This window comes from Mauremys reevesii, linkage group 13, assembly GCF_016161935.1.
Source record: "Mauremys reevesii isolate NIE-2019 linkage group 13, ASM1616193v1, whole genome shotgun sequence".
In the NCBI taxonomy this organism is placed as follows: domain Eukaryota; kingdom Metazoa; phylum Chordata; order Testudines; family Geoemydidae; genus Mauremys; species Mauremys reevesii.
The window spans coordinates 2,824,473-2,841,281 of NC_052635.1; the positions used below are offsets into that span (position 1 = coordinate 2,824,473).

At 52.0% G+C, this 16,809-nt stretch overlaps 2 protein-coding genes across 2 annotated transcripts; one reads left to right on the top strand and one right to left on the bottom strand.

Moving 5' to 3' along the window:
- The first annotated feature begins 2,636 nt into the window (after positions 1-2,636).
- Positions 2,637-6,404, top strand: LOC120380800. The gene is made up of 3 exons (XM_039498714.1): positions 2,637-2,729; positions 3,113-3,467; positions 5,734-6,404. The coding sequence occupies exons 1-3, from the start codon at positions 2,684-2,686 to the stop codon at positions 6,239-6,241; spliced, it is 909 nt and encodes a 302-aa protein (XP_039354648.1). The 5' UTR covers positions 2,637-2,683; the 3' UTR covers positions 6,242-6,404.
- Positions 6,405-12,917: 6,513 nt separating this feature from the next.
- LOC120380438 (olfactory receptor 1009-like) lies at positions 12,918-13,895 on the bottom strand. The gene has a single exon (XM_039498192.1). The coding sequence runs from the start codon at positions 13,893-13,895 to the stop codon at positions 12,918-12,920; it is 978 nt and encodes a 325-aa protein (XP_039354126.1).
- Between the last annotated feature and the right edge of the window lie 2,914 nt (positions 13,896-16,809).

The following is a 16,809-nucleotide window of genomic DNA, read 5'->3' on the forward strand; positions in this document are numbered from 1 at the left end:
GACATAAACCAAGCTCTGTCTTATAGCCACGCTCTGGAGTTGGCTGCTTGGGGCGTTCGAGGTTTGAAAGTCTGTGGAAATATGGGAAGAGACTCAGACAACATTTAAACACCAGACCCGCCCCACTGGGGGCACTGTCTGGATCAACAAGCTTGGGAGTCTTGGGGCCTGCAGGTGGACTAGCTCCCCGAGCCGGGCACGCCTCTGGGAGGGCCACCGGAGCCGCGGGACCAGCGACCGGCAGAGCGTCCCCGCCCGGCATGCCCCCCTGCTTGGGGCAGCGAAATGTCTAGAGCCGCCCCTGTCTAACTCACTCGCCTCCTACAGCAGGGAACAGAACAGAACCAAGGGTCCTGATGCCCCGTCCCCTAACTGGGAATGAAATGCAGGACTCCTGAATTCTACTCTCCACTGTTCTAACCTGCTGGAAACCAACTTTCATTCAAGAACAGAAGAGTCCCACTGCTTCTTATCTCTAAATTGTAGAAACAAACGAGAGGATAAGTCTGAATATTTTCGAAGAGCACAAATCTCCCAATGAAGTAAACCAAAGCTGGAGAAAGGATCATTTTTGTGGTCAAGGAACTGACTTAACAGTCAGCAGAGCTGGGTTCAGTTCTTACCTCCGGCACACGCTGCTTGTCCCATTCTGGTCAAGGCCCTTAAACTGGGATTTTGGTAGGGGCCTAAAGGATTTGCCCAATTCATTTTGAGTTGAGTGCAGTGAAACTCCCGGCCTAAACCTCTCTGTGCCTCAGTTTCCCACCTGTACATGAGGATAATAATTCCACCTTTCTTGTCAACGTAGAGCCTGTGAGATCTCTGAGTCAGGGACTGTCTCCTTCTAGGTGTCTGTGGAGCCACTAGCACAATGGCCCCCAAACTCCGTTGGGGCTTCTACTCTGATAGAAATAATAATACCAACGGATACGGCTCTGTCATTCCTTCCAAAGCTGATACCAGCAGCGGGAAACCTGCCTGCAAATCATTGGGTTCCTCTTCAACTCATACACGGCTGAATTTAGGGAGGCGCTGTGTCTGCCCGTAAACATCACCCGGGAATTTTCAGGCTGAAATCGTAGAAGAGAATGAAGTTGTTATTAATTTTCTTTTTCCTATTGACCATCGCATCATGTAAATTTTCCTTGGGTGATAATGGACATCTGACTCAAATAATAGATTTAGGATTGGATTATCAAATCCACTGAAGGTTTTTTTATTAATCCCTAGTCTCATTAAAATCAAATTTAGTATCCTTGTTCCATAGGAGGGTTTTGAAAATTTCATCCCCAGAGAGAGACTGAGCAGGGAAGGATGGATAGAGAGATAGAGAAAGATATTACAGAAGAAAGGATGGATAGAAGAGAAACATGGTGCAGGAGATGATAGATAGATAGATAGATAGATAGATAGATAGATAGATAGATAGATAGATAGAACCTAAGGAACTATTGGCTTTAAATTCTCTTATGTGTAGGTGCCCTTTCTCAAATCCACTTGACCCAGTAAGGTCCAGGGAAAGTGAAACCCGGAGACACGCTCAGACTGACCTGTGCCGTGTCCGGTTACTCCATTCCCAGGGGTTACTACTGGAGCTGGATTCGGCACCCTCCAAGAAAGAGGCTAGAATGGCTGGGAGGCATTAACTTTAATGGCGAAGTCGTCTATGCCCCTTCTGTCAGAGACAGAGCCACCATCTCCAGAGACATCAGCAAGAATGAGTTCTACATGCAGCTGAGCTCGCTGATCACAACAGACACCGCCACATATTACTGTGGGAGGGAGGACAAGGCAGTAGACACCATGGCAAATACTGGAAGGTGAAAAATAAACCAACCCTTATTTAGTTAATTAGCGCTCAACCACTAAGACTGGACTTCTCTTTATAAAAGACATGACTAGCAGGAAGAGAAGTCTAGGCTTGATGTGGGAATCATTTGGAGAAATTCCCTGCCCTGTGTTATACAGGAGGTCAGAAGAGAGGAATATATTGATTCCTTATTTCCCCCGAAATGCCTAAAACTGATGTCAATAATAAATAATAATAATAATAATAATAATGCTGGATATGTATAGCGAGTAGGTAACAGATACTTACTAACACAGCCATTTCGGGGAAAGGGAGTGTGTGGGTTACAATAAATACAATATTCAGAGGGGTAGGTGTGTTACTCTGTTTCAGCAAAAATCAACAACAAACGTCGGTTGCATTTGACGAAGTGGTTTCCAGCCCAGGGAAGCTGGTGCCCAAATAAATGTGTTAGTCTTCAAGGTGCCACAGGGCTCCTGGTTATTTTTTTAATAAACACAATAGACTCCAGCAAGGCGGTGGGGATAGAGTGCGTTATTTGCTCTATGCTCTAAGCACCTGTCCCCGTATAATATTATTGCTAATCCCCACCAGTGTTGGTCAGTCTGGGGAGCAGAAAGAGGGTCCCCCCCATGCATCGAAATTATTTCTCTGCCCGCTGTAAGGTTTAGACATAGCCCAAGGGGCCTCCTCACCTAACTACAGCTCCCCCGCCCCCTTTGCCTCTCTTATCCCCTCTGTGCGCCACCGCCATGCAAATCACTGAACCAACTCTGCTGTTCAAATACAAGCGCCCTGGATTTTTTTCACTGTCACAAACCAGAATCTGAGCTGACCGTTTGTGACTGATATCCGCCCCCTTCACAAAATACGATGAGTTCTCTGCTTATTTTCCTTTCTCTTTTAGCTGTCCCACCATGTAAGTGGTTGCTGCTTTGTTGGCTTTTTTAGAGTTCCATCCTGGTAGCCGCTGGGCATTCTGGGTAGAATACAGCAACATATTTAACCAGCTGCTTAATTTTAAACCTGTATCCAGCAGGTTACATGCCAGTAACTCCCACTGACTGTCAATGGCAATTATATGTCTAATCTCTAGGTCCCCGTTTGCATCTTTAGGTGCCTAAATATTTTTGAAAATCTAGCTCAATGTGCTTTACCCAAATGCTGCTGGTTAAAATGTGCTTCAATGCGTGTTCAGTTTAAATCCAGGGGCTCAACTCCTCCTCCTTTGGGGATGTTGGAAGGCACGTATCCATAAGCAAATATAACGGGGATCTAATTGGTTTTCTTCGTCTGTTGCAGGTGTTCTCTCAGAAATCCGGCTGGAGCAGTGGGGAACAGAGCAGGTGAAGCCCACGGAGTCTGCCAAACTTACTTGTGCTGTTTACGGTACCTCTGTTGATGGCAACGCTTGGAGCTGGATCCGGCAGCCTCCTGGAAAGAGGCTGGAGTGGTTGGGAGTGATCTGGAGCAGTGGATCAACTGACTACAGCGCGGGTATCAAAGATCGAATCAGCATCACCAGAGACAGCTCTAAAGGTCAAGTCTATTTGCAGCTGAACAAGATGAAAGCTGCGGACACCGCCACCTATTACTGCGCTAGACGGCACAGTGACACGGAGCAACCGAGCGCTCATGCAAAATCCTTCCTGCCGGAGTCAGCTCAGACCCTGCTATCCATGCCTTATACACTCAAGGCCAGCTCTAGGTTTTTTGCCACCCCAAGCAAAAACATTTTTGGCTGCCCTCCGTCCCAGCCCTGGGCTCCTCGCCGCAACGCCCTGCTGCCCCAGCCCTGGGCTCTCTCCCCCACCCACACCCCCTGCCAGCTCTGGGATCTCCCCTTCCCCCCACCATTGCCCCCCACACACACCTCCTGCTGCCCCAGCTCTGGGTTCTCTCCAGCCCCACCACCTGCACCCTCCTTCTGCCGCAGCCCTGGGACACTGGTAACTCGCTCCCAGGGCAGGTAATTCAGCAGGAATTTTAGATGTGCAGAGAACACAGGCAGGATTTGTCTCCATATGGTTACAGAACTGCAGTAAAGTGGAACAATTTTCAGTTTGTGTGATTGGACGATATCTGGATGCATATTATAAGACTGTCCTACATACATGAGGAAAAGCTGAGGTGCCTTTGTTATTCCTTTGTTCCACTCTTTCTTTCTATGGGGAATCTGCCAATGCAATATCACTGTCTTCCTTTTAAGCAAACAAACAAACAAGCAAACAAACAAAAAAGGCATTGGCTGTTGAAAATAACAATTCCAGTCCTAATAACCACTGAGAAGCGTTTCTTGCTCAATTGTATCCTACTTTTTCTACAGCAAGTTACAGTGGATGAATATATTTGATTTGGGAGAAAAGAAGTAATAGCTGCCCAAATTGAGCTCCTGAATTTTTAGGTGCTCAAATCTGGAAGGCAGGTGCTGGGGAGGGGGCTGTGGCTCCACGGGGGAGCACAGCAGCATGTATGCAGCAGCGTGTCTGGCGCTGCACGGAGCCAGACACGCTGGTCTGAGTGGCACGGTAAGGGGGCTGGGGAGATGGACAAGGGGTAGGAGGTTCCAGGGGGCAGTCAAGGGAAAGGGAGCCAGGGGTTGGATGAGGCAGAGGTTCAGGGGCAGTCACGGGCAGGGAGAAGGGGGTAGATGGGTCAGGGGTTTGGGGGCAGTCAGGGGACAGGCAGCAGTTGGATTGGCGTGGGAGTCCTAGGGGTTTGTCAGGGGACAGGTAGGGGGCAGGGTCCAAGGGGGGAAGTTTGGGGGGGTCTCAGAAGAGAGCAATCAGGGGACAAGAACCAGTGGCGCTTAGATAGGGGGTGAGGTCCTGGGGGGCAGTTAGGGGCAGGGGTCCAGGGAGGGAGTGATCAGGGGGACAGGGAGCGAAGGGGGTTGGATGGGTTGGGGTTTCTGTGGGGGCAGTCAGAGGGAGTGGATGCTGGCAGGGTGGGGCTTCCCTCCCCGTGGAGTGTCCTGTTTTTTTTAATGTTAAAATATGGTCTCCCTACCATTCACAGTGCAACTTTCCACTCACAGCACGCTGCCGCATGAGGTCCCCCTCCTTCCTTTCCAGTTAGTAGTGGCCAAGGGAATGCTGGGAAATGTAGTTCTTTCCCTGCTCCAGGGCTGGCTCTATAGGCAGGGAGCTAACCAAGGAACTACAGCTCCCAGAGCCCCCTGTTGGGGCTCAGCTCCCAGGCTGGATCCCTGCCGCCCCTGCAAATGGGCTGCCCCAAGTAGGTGCATGCTTTGCTGGTGCCTGGAGCCGCCCTTGTACACAGCACTATATTATTTCTGTAAAAGTTAGCATTTTGCCTCTTATACTGAAGTGCCTGCCACTTTGGTGTGAGTAAGCCACCACACACTGCCAGGCAACAGAATTCAGGTTGCTGGCAGCCGTGGGGTTCTGCTTCTTCTACATTCATTTCAATGCTTTCAAACTGCTGGCCCCCTTTCCCATGGCAAGCAATGCCTGGTGGGGTTGCCATATAAAAGGAGGGCCTGTGGGCTCTCTGGGATGATCACTTCACACAACACCCTCCCCCACACACACATACAGGGAGGTATGTCAGCAGGACCCCAGTGCCCCGTGCCCGGTGCTTCACAGACACACAGGACGGGACAGTCTGATTCCCGCACCCGGAGCCCTGCGGCGAGTCACTCAGATCACTGGCAGCAGGAGTGTGTGTCTCTTATAAAGCAAGGACATGCAAATGAGGGAGCCAGTTTCCTGTTTAAATCTGTGCCTCCCTCTGCCCAGGCTGCACCTGGAGACACAATCCGCAGCCCCTGGGTCTGTGCAGTGACCAGCCAGTCCCTGAGAACTTTCCCCTCCAGCACAAGGGAAAATGGGATTTTTGCATCTTGTAATTTTCGCCGTAGCAGCTTTGGAAGGTATTTTCTTCCTCTGAATAACGGGCAGAGTTAGAAGAATATTGTGTTACCGCTGTTTTTATACCGATATTAATGGCCTTTCTTTGTTCTCAGGTGTCCGGTCCCAGGTGCAGCTGGTGGAGTCCGGAGGGGATGTGAAAAAGCCCGGAGACTCTCTCCGCCTCTCCTGCAAAGCCTCCGGGTTCACCTTCAGCAGCTACAATATGGACTGGGTCCGACAGGCTCCTGGCAAGGGACTAGAATGGGTCGCTTTTATAAGCACTGATGGGAGTAGTACATACTACCCTGATTCAGTGAAAGGCCGATTCACCATCTCCCGGGATAATCCCAAGAGTGAGCTGTATCTGCAAATGACCGGCCTGAAGCCCGAGGACACCGCCCGCTATTACTGTGCGAGAGACACAGTGACACGAAACCGGTTTGTGATCATACAAAAACCCAGGCTGCGGAATCGCGCTTCTCCCGGCAGCCGCGCGGGGGCAGCAGTGACACACACACCGCTCCGGGCTGGGACAGGAGACCCGGCACCCGGGTGAATGTAACACAAACCTCCCGGCAGTTTTAACCCTTCCGTTACCGGGCAATGTGTCTCCCCTTCCGGCCTAGAGCCTCGCTGGCCCTGCGGCGCAGAGATCTCTCGCTTCATCTGTGAACCCCAATCCGGAGTGAGTCCTGTTCTGAGTCGCTCTCCCCTCGCTGACCTGGCACGTTGGCTCTCCCGGGGCCTGTCTCTGTGTCAGACTCACAGGCAGGGCCGGCTGCAGACCCCAGCATGCTGGTCCCGCGGCTTCGGTGGAACATCGGCAGGCACGTCTGCGGGAGGTCCACCGGAGCCGTAGGACCGGCAACCGGCAGAGCGCCCCCCGCGGCGTGCCGCCCTACTTCGGGCGGCGAAATCGCTAGAGCCGCCCCTGCTCACAGGACAGCGTCTGTCAGTGTAAACGGGACAAGCGCATTGGGGTTCGCATCAGACCCAACGGATGGAGCGAATTTCTCATGGGGCCAAATCCTCCCCTGGTGTAAAGTCACCGCAGCTGCTTCCGCCAGACGCGAGTTACTCCGGATTTACACCAGGGAGGCTCTGGCCCTTTCAGCAAACTGGGACGTTTAGCGCATTAACGCAGCGGAAGGTGATTAGTTCATTATAACCCGTGTGGGGGCCCCTCACCGGGGCATCTCGGCCCTTCACACGCGGTTATCGCCTTTCTCCCCACAGCGCCGCCGGGAGGCCGGGAACTATCCCAGCCCCTGGGTCAGAGCGGGGAGACTGAGGCATGGAGAGCTGGAGGCTGGATATGGAAATGGGCCTTTCAGAGTCCGGGCGGGGCTGTCGGCAGGGATCACCCAGCGCCTGAACAAACCCCACTCCGCTGGGCCTGGGGATGTGGCACCGCCGGGACTTTCCCAAGCGGCTCGTGGATTGTTTTCACCCCACTGACATGGGCAATCACCGCCCGGACTCTCCGCGGGTGTCAGTGGCGGGAGCTGAGACATCCCGACCCACAGTAAAGTGCCTCAATGTGACAGAGTCACCATGGAGATAAGAGACCCCGCCCCTCGGACCGTGATGCCATCACTCAGTCTCAGCCCACTCTTGGCACTCAGGGCATTGGGGACAGTCCTGTGACTAAGGGCGCTACGATGGGGTCACTGGACTCGCTCAGCCTTCTGTGAAAGTCCCACCCTACATTAGGCGCCACCTCAGTGTTAAATGTCAGGACTCCCACTATTCTAAACAAGCCAGTCTTCATTGTCTCTGGGACTCAGACAGAGCCCGAAAACACACTGTGCCAGGCCAAGGGAGGCCGTGTGCCCAGGTGTCGCGTGGGGGCTGCAGATGGAAAGTGCCACCAGGCCAGGAACAAAGTCAGGTTTTAGGTCTCTAATTGCCCGATAATATTCCCGATTGCCCATCACTCCACAGTGTCCGTGCAGCTAGGCTCATTCTCCCTTCAACGACACTCGGTCGCACTGTAACACACAGTGCCGGGATTTTGAGAGAAAACTCATAGATTGAGGCAGCTCTCTCATTCAAAACCAATCCAGCCCAGACTGTGATTTGGCCCCAGTGTCGCTTTCTTAAGGATGTGTGTGAACGGATGCGGGAATATTAATGGCAACAGGAGTGAGTCCGAATGCTGCCAAATACTCGTGTCTCTCACAGTCTAACCCAGGAGTGGGCAAACTTTTTGGCCCAAGGGCCACACCTGGGTGGGGAAATTGCATGCAGGGCCATGAATGTAAGGCTGGAGCAGGGGACTGGGGTTCAGGAGGGGTGCAGTGTGCGGGAAGGGGCTCAGGGCAAGGGGTTGGGGTGGAGGAGGGGTGTGGGGTGTACAAGGGGGCACAGGGCAGGGGGTTGGGTGCAGGTGGGGGCTCAGAGCAGGGGGAGGGGGCTCACAGCAGAGGGAGGGATGTGGGAGGGGACTCTAGGCAGAGGGTTTGGGTGCAGGAGGGGTGCAGGGTGCAGGCTCCTGCCCAGTGCCACTTACCTGGAGTGGCTCTGGAGTGGCAGCGGCGTGCACCGGGGCTAAGGCAGGCTCCCTGCCTGCCTGCCCTGGTCTCGCACCACTCCTGGCAGCAGCTGGCACCATGTCCCTGCGGCCCCAGGGCGGGAGGGGGCAGAGGGTTCCGCACGCTGCCCTCACCTGTGGGTACCTCCCCCAAAGCTCCCATTGGCCACGGTCCCCCATTCCTGGCCAATGACAGTTGTGGGGGTTGGTGCCTGCAGGTGAGGACAGTGTGCAGAGCCCTCTGCCCATCCTTCCTCAGGGGCTGCAGGGACGTGATGCCGGCTGCTTCTGGGAGCAGCAAGAGACCCGTGGCGCCAGGGGGTGGCAATCCCATGGGCCAGATCCAAAGCGGGACATAGTTTTCCCACCCCTGGTCTAACCCAAAGGCAAGGAGGAATAAGGGAAGCTTTTCCCTGACCCCAGGACACGCTCTAGCAGGCCAGGGAAGGATGTCTTGGGATTTGAGATCATTTTATTTCTCCCTTAGGTAAAAGCACAGACATGATCCCCCAGCCCAGGCGCTTCACAGCACAGAATAAGGGACCCTCTGAGTCCTCTTCATTGTTGCAACCACTGTTATATATTTGCAGCAAATATTGTACAAAGGTTGTCTAATGAGGTGTCTATGAAAAGGTTATGAATTGCTGGTTATGACTGTGCTATCTGTATGCATGTATCATTTTTGTATGTGAAGTTATAAGTATTGGAATATCCACCCACTTTATGGGGATTGTCTGCTCCATTCTTTGCAGCTCACTCTAATGGAGTGACCACAGCTATCCCCCACTAGGACACCACTGGCCACCAGGGCTGGCTCTAGGCACCAGAAAACCAAGCACATGCTTGGGGCGGCACATTTTCAGGGGCAGCATTCTGGCCATCTGTTTTTGTTTTTTTTTGCTTCGGGCAGCAAAAGCCTAGAGCCGGCCCTGGCAGCAGCAGCACCACCAAGTCGTGCGATGGCAGAGCCCTGGGGCTGCTGTGGTTCGTGCCAAGGGGGAGCAGCACCCACACCTTGTGGCTGGGCCGGGCAGGCTCCAAGCGTGGGACACTCAGGTTGGGAGCCGTCCTGTGGGGCACATGGAGCTGCCTGCAGGTGACACAGAGTGGCCACCCCCCAGCGTCACAGCCGGGGCTGGGTGAAGCAGCCCGAGCCACCCAGGGACTGCGGCAGAGCGGCGAGAAGCAGGAGCAGCAGCGGGGCCATAGAGGGCGGGGCGCTGCCCTGCGGGCCTGTGTCCCTCTCTCCAGGTCTCCGCTCCCTCTGGGGCTACCATGCCCCGGCTCCTCAGCCCCCTGCCGGAGCGGTCCCCGGCTCTGCCCTCCTGGGTCCTGGACAGTCCTGGAGGCAGGAGCCCTGGCTAGAAGGACCCTGGGCTGAGGGTTTACCCAGACCCTGCCAGCGCCGGACCAGCTGGAGGCGAGGGGGTAGCAGGCAGAGTCAGCACTGGTACCAGGGAGCCCAGTGCTAGGGTGGCAGGGGGTGTGGGTTGGGGGAAGAAAGAGAGAGCACTGGGCTGGGGTGGCGGGGGAGTGGGGGTGTAATCGGGAGGGGGTGAGAACCCAGGACTGGGGTTGGGGGCAGCCAAAAATCTTTTTGCTTGGGGCGGCAAAAAACCAAGAGCCGGCCCTGGTTCCATCTCCTTTTCAAGGGTGAGGTCGGAGTGTCTGATGTTTATGAAAATCTCCCGGCCAGGGCCTCCGTTTAAATAGCAGCTCCTGGGTTCTTATGGGGACCCGCCTGTCCAGGGGCTGAAGTGAATTTAATGTTTCCCCTTTTTCAAAAAAAATTGAAAATGTGATGTCACTTCTGGTTTTATTCGTTATCTCCCCCTGTAATTCAGGAGGAGAATTTCGGGGGAAATGACCAAACCCCGAGGAAGAGAGGTCAGGATTTAACTGTAACGTGTCCTGTCTTTGCAGGTGCCCGGTCCCAAATCCAGCTGGTCCAGTCCGGCCCGAGCTTGGTGAAGCCCAGAGACAACCTTACCCTGACCTGCACCGTGTCTGTTTACAGTCACCATTTCTTCCGGTTATGACTGGATCTGGATCCGGCAGGCTCCTGGGAAAGGCTTAGATTAGAATATATTGGGGTATGTATATGCAACTAATGCCGAATCACCATCTCTGCACACACCTCCAAGAACCAATTCTCCCTCCAGCTCCACTCCCTAACAGTGGCAGACTGCTCCAGAGACACAGTGACACGGAGCAAAGCAGGACCTGTACCAAAATGGGAAACGGTTTCTATACACACATCCAGGACATTTAATGTTCTCGTTTTCCTAAGAGGGACACAGGCAGGTGTAGTAAGAGGAGGCCCTAAGATATAAACCTTGGTATCAGAGGCCCGGTATGAGGCCTGAGGCCTGAACTAAAGTAATGGTCAAGACTTTGCTAACATAAAGCAAAGTTAAGCTGTGAGCCAGAGGCAGGCCCTGCTCACAGAAGCTGGCAAGGAAAGGGCTGATACCTACCTAAAAGGTACTGAACATTCACATACTTTCACATTCCACACAGATAATAAAGAACAGGCTGGCCCATCCCAATGACAGTGGCAAAAGGGTAATATGATGGATAGAGTTGTTTTGATCAAACCAACATATACAAGGTAGAAGGCGCCACCTAAATACATAGAAAGGTTGAACCTTGCTGCGTAGAGGGGTGGCCCCTCAATACGTCAGGAGTGATGTGTAACTTGTTTGTACCTGTGTATAAGAATGCATCCCTGGGGCAGTGTCTTTGTCTAGCCTACGGGGCAGTGGAAAGTCCCGCCACTGACTGAGCTGAGTCCATTGCCAAGAGGCGCTTTCTCGTAGTATGCCCTGAATTAGGCTAAGGAACCTACAGGGAACTGCCATTGTGTCCGAGGTCGCAATAAACCTAGTCGACGTGACTTTGCATCTTACTGGACTCAGTGGTTATTGGGGGTTCTCGTCAGGTCTGCTGTGTCAGCTATCTGCAGAGCTGGGGCAGCACACAGAGGGAACTCACGCATGTAGCCGAGTGATATCAACAAGGAGAAAGCAGAGCACCACACCGGTAACACTCTGACAACAGCAGGAATAGAGTGAAGGTGTCATAACGTTCACACAAGCAGTCGATATCCTGATATTGCAGAACAGCAGTGAAAACATTGTCACTTCCTATTGCAGGACTAAGGGTTAAACAACGAAATCACCGGCAAACACCAACTCTCACCATGTGCTCCCATCCCCCGCTGTTTCCCTCCCACTCCACTGCCGTTCACACCTCAGGGTTCACTACTGAGCCTCGCTGGAAGAACTGGTGATGTCACTGTGCATAGGGCTGGGACAGGGAAATGGGAATTTGTGAAACCTCACGCAGTGATAGGAACTGCAAGATGAGTGAGAGCAATGCACAGGGAGGCGCCCAGATGCTGTGGTAACCTCTGTATCGGAACGTGCAGAGACTAGACTAGACTAGAGTAGAACAGAATAGAGAACCCTAGAAAGGACCTGGATGTGCCATCACCCTGCCAGATTCACCAGCTCGGGAGATGAAATGTCACACATTGACACATAACCCTGAGTAGGTTTCAGCCCCTTTCCCTACAGGAGTAAATGTATTATCGATCCTCGTGTGAATAACGGGAAAATGGGAGTTGCTGTGATTGTGAATATGACATTAGTGCCCTCACTCCCCAGCCGAGAAGGGGTCACTGCCCTTGGCACCTGCTTTCTGGCCCTGCCCTGAAGAGCTCACAGTCTGCACAGACAAAGGGGAAGGGGAGGCACCGCCTGGGGAAATGACTTCCCAGGGTCACACAGCAGGGCCCGTGACACACCCACCCGCAGTAGCTGGACTGTTAATTCCTAGCCGAGGGCCCCTCACCTCTGTAATCACAACACAGCCCTGACGATGCATCTTCTCTCCATGCCCAGCCGCCTCCCCGCTCGCTGAAGGTATTTGTCGGTCTCTGATGCCTAAAACGAATTCCTGTGAGGGATGGTCTAGGTAACACTTAGCCCTGCCATGAGTGCCGGGAACTGGACTACAGGCCCTCCCGTGGTCCCTTCCAGTCCTACCAGTCTCTGATTTCCCTCCCCACCACATCAGCTCCTCCTGCAACAGATTCCCAGGATGATCTCACGGCTTCTGGCCCAGCCTGTACATTACATCAATTGATCCTATTTGCCCAGCCCATTCTGCATTAGCCCCTGCTCCGTTGGAGAGACACTAACAGCGCCTCAGTGGGTCACAACTGGGGATACCAAATCCAGGACGAACGGCTGAGAAATAGGGCAAACACAACCCAAACCTGGCGGTTAATTCCCCATGGGATATTACTAAACCAGCAAGGAAAGTAAACTCCTGTTTCACTGCACTGGCTAACAATAAGCCATAAAAGCAGTTTCCTGGGGCATTCCAGTTCTCATATCACCACCAAAACCACTGGATTCAGAGGTGTGTGGTTCTTTACAACCAGTCTCATCAAATAATGGGTTCTTCTGATCCCAAAGGACCAGCCACACACCCAGGTCAATATATAACTTAGATCTTACCCAAAAATCACACTGGTGCCAATCCCTTAGTATCTAAAATCTAAAGGTTTATTGATAGAAAGAACGAACGAAAGAAAGTTGAAGTAAGGTCAATGAGGGGAAATCCTGTTCTCAAGGACTCAGATGGGCCATGTCTAAGAAATTATATCAGTTCATCTCTATTTCACTATATGCTAAAAATTGTCGTTTAAGGTTCTATGCCTGTTTCTGAAAGCAACTAGTTTAAGAATAGCTTTTCTCAGGGCCTCATTGACCTCCTTGTTTCTCAGGCTGTAGATGACAGGATTGATCATGGGAGTCAGGACTGTGTAGAAGACAGAGACTAGTTTGTGTAGGACCTTGTGACTGTCGGCTGTTGGAACCACATAGACAGTAATCAGCGTCCCATAATAAACTATAACCACAATGAGGTGAGAGGAGCAGGTGGAAAAGGCCTTTTGTCTCCCTGTGGTGGACGGGATTCTCAGGATGGTGGCGATGATACGAATGTAGGATGTCAGGACCAGTAGACAGGGCACAAATGTCCCTATGGCAGAGACAATAAATGTCAGCAGTTGCACAGCCTGGGTGTCGCCACAGGACAGCTTTATCACCGGTGAAAAATCACAAAAGAAATGGTCAATTTCTTTTGAATCACAAAACTTTGATTTGAACAAGAAAATATTTATTGTGGTGCAGGCTAGAAAGCTACTTATCCAGGACCCTGCGACTAGCTGGCAACAAATCCTGCCATTCATCAGAGCAGCATAGCGGAGTGGATTGCATATCGCTAAATACCGATCATAAGACATTGCTGCTAGCAGCAGAGATTCTGTAGCTGTCAGGATACCAAAGAAATATGTTTGCACAAAGCAGCCCTTAATAGAAATGGTTCTGTCCCCAGTCAGGAGACTGGCCAGCAGCCTGGGTAGCAAGGTGGAGCTGTAGCAGATCTCCAGGAAGGACAAGTTCCCCAGGAAGAAGTACATGGGGGTGTGAAGGTGCTGATCAGCCACAACTAGCACAAGAATGAGGATGTTCCCCAGCACAGTCACAGCATAGATCACTAGAAACACGAGGAAGAGAAGGGGCTGCAGTTCAGGGACATTCCCAAATCCTAGGAGGATGAATTCCAGGATGGGTGTTTGGTTTCTTCCTTCTCCTTTTTCCATTATATGTATCTAGAAGAAGAAAATCATTAAGTGTTGATGGAGTGCACACAGTCAGGCTGTGCTGCCGATTACACTCGGTGAAACCAAGAGCGGGTAACCTCGTACCACGGCATCTCTCTACCGGAAAAGTGAAGCTGTCACTAAACAGAGGAAGACTCATATAATTAAGAGGCTGAGCTTCCAATATAGGTGAACCAAGAGCATGGAACCCTATTGAATTGCAGTAATGTGCCTTCTACCTTCTCTAAGGAAAAGGATAAATGGACACAAATCAGATATTAGGAATGGCAATATACAAAAACCTGTAGGAGAACACTTCAACCTCTCTGGCCACACAATAGCAGATCTTAAGGTGGCCATCCTGCAGCAAAAAAACTTCAGGACCAGACTTCAAAGAGAAACTGCTGAGCTCCAGTTCATCTGCAAATTTGACACCATCAGCTCAGGATTAAACAAAGACTGTGAATGGCTTGCCAATTACAGAACTAGTTTCTCCTCCCTTGGTTTTCACACCTCAACTGCTAGAACAGGGCCTCATCCTCCTTGATTGAACTAACCTCGTTATCTCTAGCTTGCTTCTTGCTTGCATATATAAACCTGCCCCTGGAAATTTCCACCACTTGCATCCAAAGAAGTGGGTATTCACCCACGAAAGCTCATGCTGCAAAACATCTGTTAGTCTATAAGGTGCCACAGGATTCTTTGTTGCTTCTACCTCCTTGAATCTCTCTTGAACTTTAAAGAAAGACTTTTAGGCTGGGAGTTTGAAATATCTTTATCCTATCGGTGCCATATCAAGAAATCTAGAAGACATAAAAAATCAATAGCTTGGAAATGAAAAATATTTAGAGTTCAACCACGGGTACATCTGCCCTGCATCTAGGAGGTGTAATTCCCAGCTTGGGTAGACGGACATGCACTAGCTTGGATCAAGCTAGCAGGATAAAATTAGCAGTGAGAACACGGCAGCACATACAGCGGCTTGGGATGGCTGCCTGTGTGTGTACCTAGGATCTCATCAGATGAGATCGGGCTCGGGCAGCTAGTCTCTGCTGTGGAGGCTATTTTTAGCACAAAGCTCAGTCAAAGATAGAGTGTGCAGGTTTGCCGGAGCAGGGAATTACACTTGCCACATGCAGTATAAACACACCCCATAAGGCACATACTGAAACACCGAAGAGGCTGAGGTTTGCATGAAGGTCTATCCAGGTGTCCTCTATCAGAGCAGATTCAAAGACAAATTTGCACCATTTGATAGATGCGGCTGAGAAACAAACATCCAAAAAAAAGACCCCACCACAACCGCTCCTAAACACACACTACCGGCAATTTCCTGTACACAATTACACCAGGTTCAGTTGCATCAGTTTCATGTGGATTTACACAAGAGCAACTGAGATTGGAATCCATCTGCATATAAAGAAATGTAAGTGAAATAAAAATGAAAACTCATGAAAAGAGAAAGAAGGGAGTCATTTTTATCCAGAAGGGAGAATGTGCTTGGAGAAAAATGAAAAACTGGAGAAAAAGAAAGAGATATATAGACAGAATGAGTTAAAATACAGAGAGAGTGAGTGAGTGAGAGAGAGAGAGAGAGAGAGAGAGAGAGAGAGAGAGAGATTGTTTATTTCTCCAAATGTTATGAGCAATAAAATACAGATACACTTCTACTCCAATATAACACGAATTCAGATATAACACAGTAAAGCAGCGCTCCAGGGGGGCAGGCCTGAGCACTCCGGTGGATCAAAGCCAGGGCTGGCTCCAGGGGTTTTGCCGCACCAAGCAGCCAAAAAAAGAAAAAAAAAGCTGCGATGGCGATCTGCAGCAATTCAGCGGGACGTCCTTCGCTCCGAGCAGGAGTGAGGGACCCGCTGCCGAATTGCCGCCAAATCCTTGAAAGTGACACCCCGCTCCGGAGTTGCCGCCCCAAGTTCGGCGGGGTGAGGCTGGGGGGGGGGCGTGTTTCAGTGGTGCAGCGCTGGGGGGGGCAGGGCTTGGGCAGGGGCGGCCTAGGCATTTTGCCGCCCGCAAGCACGGCAGGCAGGCTGCCTTCAGCAGCGTGCCTGTGGGAGGTCCTTCGAAGCCGCGGGACCAGCGGACCCCCTGCAGGCAAGCCACGGAAGGCAGCCTGTCTGCCGCCCTCGTGGCACCAGCAGAGTGCCCCCTGCGGCTTGCCGCTCCAAGCACGCGCTTGGCGTGCTGGTGCCTGGAGCCGCCCCTGATCAAAGCAAGTTCGATATAACGCGGTTTCACCTATAATGCGGTAAGATTTTTTGGCTCATGAGGACAACGTTATATCGGGGTCAGGGCCAGCTCCAGACCCCAGCGCGCCAAGCACGCGCTTGGGGCGGCGTCCCGCGGGAGGGCGGCAGGCGGCTCCGGTGGACCTCCCGCAGGCATGCCTGCGGAGGGTCTGCTGGTCCCGCGTCTTCAGTGGAGCATCCGCAGGCATGCCTGTGGGAGGTCCACCAGAGCCATGGGACCAGCGGACCCTCCGCAGGCACGTCTGCGGGAGGTCCACCACAGCCGCGGGACCGGCGACCGCCAGAGCACCTCCCGCGGCGTCCCGCCGTGCTTGGGGCAGCGGAAATCCTAGAGCCGCCCCTGATCGGGGTAGAGGTGTATGTTTAAAGAGAAGTAGCAGTTCCTTGCTGTTAAAGCAAAGATATCAGAGCCAATAAGTCTGAAATCTCTTCCTTGATTTTCCCCTGCACATGTCTTGATGTATCGATAATCGTACCTTCTGTTCTCTTCAGCCACTGCCTTCGGCTGTGCCCCTATAAACTATGTCTATACCAGGCATGGCAATGGTACACTGAAAGCAAAATGGAAATCCAGAAAAGCGCGCGCGCGCACACACACACACACACACACACACACGACTATTTTGTTTCAAAATGTTTACAAGCAA

Bases quoted from the DNA above. Each gene is read 5' to 3' on its own strand.
- LOC120380800 (XM_039498714.1), top strand. From the start codon at position 2,684: ATGAGTTCTCTGCTTATTTTCCTTTCTCTTTTAGCTGTCCCACCAT. The intron at 2,730-3,112 runs GTAAGTGGTTGC...CGTCTGTTGCAG, and splicing joins TCTTTTAGCTGTCCCACCAT to GTGTTCTCTCAGAAATCCGG. The intron at 3,468-5,733 runs GTCAGCTCAGAC...AATAACGGGCAG, and splicing joins GCAAAATCCTTCCTGCCGGA to AGTTAGAAGAATATTGTGTT.
- LOC120380438 (XM_039498192.1), bottom strand. From the start codon at position 13,895: ATGGAAAAAGGAGAAGGAAGAAACCAAACACCCATCCTGGAATTCATC.